Here is a 6,456-nt window from a genome sequence, read left to right on the forward strand (position 1 = left end):
TCGCAGGCTTATGTTTTTGGTTGGCAGTATAAACAGCATAATTAACTTCACCGCTCACTAAAATATATATCTTTCTAATTAAATTATAAAGTTATATAAAAACCCTCCATTTCATAAATAGTTCTTAAATATGAATATTAATTTGAATCTTGCATAATATACGTAGCTTCTATTTTAATATACGTAGCTATTTTTTAAGTATTGTCAGTAAAAAACGTGTTACTAGTCATTAGGTGAAAAAACAGTTTTTGTTGTTTGCGTATATGTTAATTACAATTTTTACTACATTACAAATATGTATATATTATAGTTACTTTACATTTCTATTATATATAACTGATTCTCTCTTATATTTTATAATATTAAAGTTATAATAGAGTTTATAAAATTATGAAACAAGTGCTTTGCTGATATGCTACAAAATTTTGCTATACGTTTCTATAAAAGATACACTAATTTTATTGCTCTTATTCTTGTAATTATGCCTACAAAACAAATATGTATTAATAAATGAATGTCTTTAAAGGATGGCATACAATGTCTTTAACTGTTTGGTCACATAAAAGTAAACACACATATGTCTTCATATATCTATGTGTGCTAAAGTACAAGTAGAATTTAAAACTAATTAAGTACATACATTTAAATAAATACAAAACATAATTATTATGTTAACATTGACATGTAAGTTTCGAAAAAAAATACAATAAAGAACATTAGTCAAATAAAATCATTAAAAAGTTGTTTAAATAAATAATAAAATACACATATAATACACTGATAGTCGTTTAAAGTACCCTGTACTATGACCAAGCAATCTTATTTTGGTCGAATTTTCTCGTACATGTATTTCTGCAAATGTTTATTATCTGGAACAACTAACTTTCGTTTACTGAATTCGAATTGCGCTAAAGCAAATTCGTAGAGCTCGTTTTCCATTTGCCATATTTTGGATTCCATTATAGCACCGATAGTCTCTTCACTTGGTGCTAATTTCCACGATGTCTGACGCAGATGTGATTTGTTGGAATGTTGATAATGTTCGCGAAATCCTTGAAATATCCTGCAAATATAAACAACCCAGTTAATATTAATTATTTATACCAAATAATAATTATTTATATTTATAATATAATACACAAGAAATATAATATGTATATAAAATACAGCACAAATTAAGCTATCAAGTAGAGCCTTTATAATTCAAATCAAATAAAATATATATATATGCAAATACTTTATACGCACATATAAGTTAGCAATACAAATATTGAACCGCTCTAAAGTATGTATAAGGTTTTATATGAACTTAGAAAGGCTTAAACTAATAGGCTTTACAAATAATGCATGCCACAATTTTACATTAAATATTCTGACCTAAAATTTTGAATCATTTAAAAAAGTTTGTAAAAATTAAATTTTAAAAGAAATAAAATTTACCAAACTTTGGTAAATATTAAATTCTAAAGACAAAAATATAAAGTCGTGCCTCAAAGTGTTAAAGCAGTTCAAACTTTTCATCGAAAATATTCGACTCCTTTCAACAGAAAATTCGCTTTATTGAAGCTCTAATATAAAATTACGATATATTCAGAAGTAATACAGGAAATTACAGTGTACCGAGACTGTTAAAATACATATTCAACAATTCGCTTCCCAATAAGTACAGAGAATAATGAAATTAAAATTGATCAAAAAAAACAGTTTAACACAGAATTATAAAAAAAACTTAATTTGGAGGAATGTCGTGAAATAAGCTCAGACTTCAAGGGGACTATGTATCACTAAACAATAATACAAATAGAAAGCACTTAATTCTTTTTTCAAATATTAGCAGAGTTCTACCAAAGTCAATAGCAGCAAATTATACCAGAAGTGACAATTGATATTAAGCAATTGATAGATTTGGTAACAAATTTTTTCTTTTTGAATTGTCATAAATGTTCTTACCGCGGTAAAGATATTTCCAGTAAGTCCACAAAATCTTCCATTTGCTCTGTAACACCAACAAGAAAGTATTCATTGACCAAATTACGTTTAGCTTGGTCAAGTGCCCATGCATTGCCAGGTTCCCTTTAAAAAGTAATAAAAATAATCATAAAAGAAATCTATTTGTTAATTAACTGCTCATAACTGCACATACCAGCACTTGGCGGCGTGACCACAAAAAAACGGTATTTGCAGCCACATATTCTTAGGATCACAGTCCGGTTGCTTAAGTTCAACGCATTCGTCAAACGTCTTAAATAAACATCTCACGTTACAAATAATACAAGTACACTTATTTTTCATTTTTAAAATACTTACAATTTTATTACCCGCTTTTTTGCGTACTAAATTCGGTCGATAATTATCACCAGAACGTAAAAAATAATAATACGAAACTAATCTGTCGAGCGGCTTACGAACTATATTAATATAGATAGGTTTATGCGATATTTGAAACCTAAAATATGAAAACAAAAACATATTAATAAATGAGAATTGCATATGATGAGCATTTTGTATACTTAGAGAAATCTAAAAATGCCATGTGTCCATGATACAAAGCTGGTTTCATTTCATGCCATTTCGTTACATTACGTACGAAGGAAATCTGTGGTAAGACAAAACAAAATTTTTTTGCATATTACTCTAATATTAGGCAGACAAATTTTTACACTGTTTTTACCTGATTAGGCAATGAGAGCACATGCATATTTGCAGTGACATTAATGTGCAGTACATGAAATTTGTTGCGCTTACACAGGTCGTAAGCAATGTTGACAAAACTGGTGGAACCTGTCTTTGGTACCCGATTATACAGCACAACCAATTGGTTTTCGTAATCGAAACCATCACCTCCAAATGAGACCGTGCTCTGTGTGACATATTGAACTGAACCACCACTAGGTACACCAGGTGCGGCTATTTTCGCTAAAGGCTTAATCGCTACAAACAAAATACAAATTAAATTTGCTACAATCACTTGATATTTAAAATTGCGCTACCATTGTGTAATGTCTCCAAATGCTCCTCAGACCACAAAAACCAATATCCTCCACAAGTGAATAAGCACACTGCACCTAGTATTAACCAATGCAATGGTCTTGTGGCTAAAAATATTTTTTTGAATTTTTTGTGCAACAGCAACATCATGCCGAAATCTCTGTGCAAATATCACATTTAGCACAAATTTTCATTGTTTTATTTCGTTAAATGCTTTCTGGTTTTATGTCTGATATTATTATATGGTGCTTAAACTAATTTTGTTTCCTCTTGATTTTTCGTAAGCAACGCAACGACATTAGTATGCAAATACTTTTTCTTCATATGCAATTAATTGTACGTGCGAAGCAAACTATTTTTGTTGTGCTAACTTCTCATTGATTCACAACAAATTTGACATTTGCCCGAAAACATTTGTGTACAGCGGCTATCACGCCTTTTAAATTACAAGAAAACAATTCAGATTTTTTCAAAAACAAATTGTGAAAATGAAAAATACTTTATTTTTGTTTTTTTAATTAAATACTCTTTGTATACTCTTTGCTATTACTTCATTATTCTGTAAATTAAGCATCAGAGATGACAAGTTGATTATAAATATGAAAATCCATTTAGCAAAATAAACAGTAATAACTTTGTATAGAGTGTTGAATGAATGTACATACATATATAAATGCAAATCTTATATGAAAATTTACCAAATCATGTTTGTAGCTTTCTACCAAAATAACCCTTTTTCGGTTATTTATAAAACAAATATTATATGTAAATTACTATTTTGACTGTGTTACGTTTACATAGTCACTGCATCCAGGCAAATTTCTTGCACTGCACTTATGTAAATATTTATTTATTTATATTTTGCACCTTTTTATTGGTTTTGGTTAAAAGTTTTCAAATTTATTAATTTATTTATTAAATGTCTTATAAATTTCCAAAATTTTTACTCGAAATTCTGGTAAATACCAACATTGTTGTCATACCGACATAATTTACTATTTCTCTTAATTTACCATCAATTTACTCGAACTCGCACACGGCCTATGTAATGTAACAATTTTTTTTACGAACCTAATTTTAAGTTTTTTAAATTTTTTTATGGCAACACCAAACTTTATTTTCATCGCGCGAAACACAAATATGTGACAGCATTAATGTGGTGAGGGCTGTTGTCTTGATGGAGTTTTGAAATAGTTTTTGTTTTTATAAGTAACCGTAATTATTAGTGCCAAATTTTTAATTAAATATGTCACAATTTAATCTTGGTAACTTGGCGAAAGAATTGCCCACAATTCAATATGAAACTGGACTGTCGTTTGAAGATCGTCAAGAGACATGGGACAAGGCCAGCGATGGTAATTTAAAGATGTGTATCTTTTGAATGCAGTATTTAGTATAACTGATGAAATTTTTAGTTCAGTATGTAGTTGATGATTTGACTAATAGTAAGGTAGTGCATTATCTGAAGTTAGGAGGCAACACTATGGGGGTTCCTGCAGCCGAAGCTATTGGCAATGCTCTAAGATGTCATCCTGAATTTAAAAAGGCCATGTGGCCTAATATGTTTACTAGAAGACTAATAGATGAAATACCAGCGGCTTTAAAACATCTTAGCAATGGTTTGATGTTCGCAAAAGCACAGATTACTGTTTTAGATTTGAGCGACAACGCTTTAGGTCCAAATGGTATGGTCGGATTAGAAGATCTTTTGAAATCACCAGTCTGTTACAGTCTGCAAGAATTGCACTTGAACAATTGTGGTCTTGGCGCTGGTGGTGGTAAAATGCTTTCAAAGGCTATAATCGAAGGTCACGAGAACAGTTTACGCGCCGGCACTCCAATGCAAATGAAAGTTTTTGTTGCCGGACGCAATCGTTTAGAGAACGAGGGTGCTGCAGCACTTGCACAAATGTTTGGTACACTCAAGACATTAGAACAAATTAGTTTGCCGCAAAATTCTATCTATTATGTTGGATTTGATGCACTAGCCAAAGGCTTCAGAGAAAATACGAACTTACATGTACTAAATGTAAATGATAATAACATTGGCCGCAAGGGCGCTGGATATTTGGCTGAACTTTTCGCTTTCATACCAAAGTAATTTTGTTTTCAATCCTTAGCTGTAAACATATTTAATAAGATAATTTTTTTTTTTTTTTTAGAATACGTGAAATTAACTTTGGCGATTGTTTAGTTAAAACGGATGGCGCCTACTTATTTGCCGATGCATTAGCAGATGACCACAAAAATCTAGAAGTTCTTGATTTAAGCTTTAATGAAATTAATGGTGAAGGTGGCATATGTTTGGCAAACGCTATGCTCAATAAACCAAACTTAAAAACTTTTAATCTTGATGGCAACGTTGTGAGTTATAAAAAAAATGAACTTTAATTATTTGAGTCTTGAAAATATTTATGTTGTATTTTATTTAGCTCGGGTCTGATGGTTTAAAAACCATTATTGAGTGTATGAAGGCTGCCATTAATCCTAACGCATTCGTTGAGGTTGAAGAAAATGAGTCTGAAAATGAAAATGATTCACAAAACAATGATGGAGAGGAAGGATCAGATGACATTTACGATAGCAATGAGGAGGAAGAGGAGGAGGAGGAGGAAGACGACGACGACGACGATGAGGATAATACTGACGAAAGTAGCAATGCTAGTGCATACGTAACCTCAGTCAGCGCCTTTCAAACACCAGTATATAATTTCTACAATTTATTTAAATTCTTTTAAAAGAGTAATTTTTTTTTCAACTAATTTTAGCTAAGTGGCGAAGAGAATGTATTTTTTCAAACTCCAGCTAGTTTAAATACGCCAACTAAACCGAAACCAATAAATCAAAATCAGCTGAGTGCAACTGCTTCTATATCGGCAGATAATGATAAATCACCAGACATACAATTGAATGCTGTAGAGGAGTTCTGCTTTGAATTAAAACCACCTTCTCTTGAAATGTTTTTGAAAGCAATAGCAACCCCTGACATGAACTTTTTCAACTTTTGTGAGGTATTTTCTACTTATTTTATACATTTTTTCACTTTCAATAAAACTCTAATTTTTGGCACAAAAGAGCTTCAAGGAATTAAGCGAGAAAGATTACGTTGATATCTTGTACTACACTACACTGAAAGTTGCTAATCTATCCCGTCAGTCTGTAGAAGCTTTAAAATGGGCCGTGCGGCTATTTAAGATTTGCTTCAAACATGCAACTGAAACTGGAAAGGAGAACATTCTCGTCGTTTTCTTTGCCAATAAAATTGGTTTGATCGAACATGACTGCGGAATTAAGACAGAATATAAAAACGATGCTTGCCGTCATGCTCTCAAAGAAGCTGTTAAAGAAACTAACAATGAGAAAATCATCATGCATTTCAGCAGCCTCTCGTTGTAGCTTTATCTAAATTGTTTGTTTTAAAACAAAATAAATTTATATTAATAAATGAAGTGCTTAACTTATAATTTA

The 6,456-nt window shown here is 31.0% G+C and overlaps 2 protein-coding genes across 2 annotated transcripts; one reads left to right on the forward strand and one right to left on the reverse strand.

The window, feature by feature from the left end:
* Positions 1-703: 703 nt before the first annotated feature.
* On the reverse strand, positions 704-3,459 carry LOC119661979 (heparin sulfate O-sulfotransferase). Its single transcript, XM_038071505.1, has 7 exons — positions 2,991-3,459; positions 2,672-2,931; positions 2,511-2,596; positions 2,308-2,446; positions 2,144-2,241; positions 1,951-2,073; positions 704-1,063 (listed from the first exon to the last, which is right to left on the reverse strand). The coding sequence occupies exons 1-7, from the start codon at positions 3,136-3,138 to the stop codon at positions 820-822; spliced, it is 1,098 nt and encodes a 365-aa protein (XP_037927433.1). The 5' UTR covers positions 3,139-3,459; the 3' UTR covers positions 704-819.
* Positions 3,460-4,089: 630 nt separating this feature from the next.
* LOC119661980 (ran GTPase-activating protein-like) lies at positions 4,090-6,456 on the forward strand. Its single transcript, XM_038071507.1, has 6 exons — positions 4,090-4,343; positions 4,404-5,085; positions 5,151-5,352; positions 5,421-5,690; positions 5,757-5,999; positions 6,064-6,456. The coding sequence occupies exons 1-6, from the start codon at positions 4,235-4,237 to the stop codon at positions 6,382-6,384; spliced, it is 1,827 nt and encodes a 608-aa protein (XP_037927435.1). The 5' UTR covers positions 4,090-4,234; the 3' UTR covers positions 6,385-6,456.

Source organism: Teleopsis dalmanni, chromosome X (genome assembly GCF_002237135.1).
Source record: "Teleopsis dalmanni isolate 2A chromosome X, ASM223713v2, whole genome shotgun sequence".
Taxonomy (NCBI): Eukaryota; Metazoa; Arthropoda; class Insecta; order Diptera; family Diopsidae; genus Teleopsis; species Teleopsis dalmanni.

Bases quoted from the DNA above. Each gene is read 5' to 3' on its own strand.
- LOC119661979 (XM_038071505.1), bottom strand. From the start codon at position 3,138: ATGATGTTGCTGTTGCACAAAAAATTCAAAAAAATATTTTTAGCCACA. The intron at 2,932-2,990 runs GTAGCGCAATTT...TTTTGTTTGTAG, and splicing joins TTTGGAGACATTACACAATG to CGATTAAGCCTTTAGCGAAA. The intron at 2,074-2,143 runs GTATGTGCAGTT...TACTTTTTAAAG, and splicing joins GGTCACGCCGCCAAGTGCTG to GGAACCTGGCAATGCATGGG.
- LOC119661980 (XM_038071507.1), top strand. From the start codon at position 4,235: ATGTCACAATTTAATCTTGGTAACTTGGCGAAAGAATTGCCCACAATT. The intron at 4,344-4,403 runs GTAATTTAAAGA...TGAAATTTTTAG, and splicing joins ATGGGACAAGGCCAGCGATG to TTCAGTATGTAGTTGATGAT. The intron at 5,086-5,150 runs GTAATTTTGTTT...TTTTTTTTTTAG, and splicing joins CTTTTCGCTTTCATACCAAA to AATACGTGAAATTAACTTTG.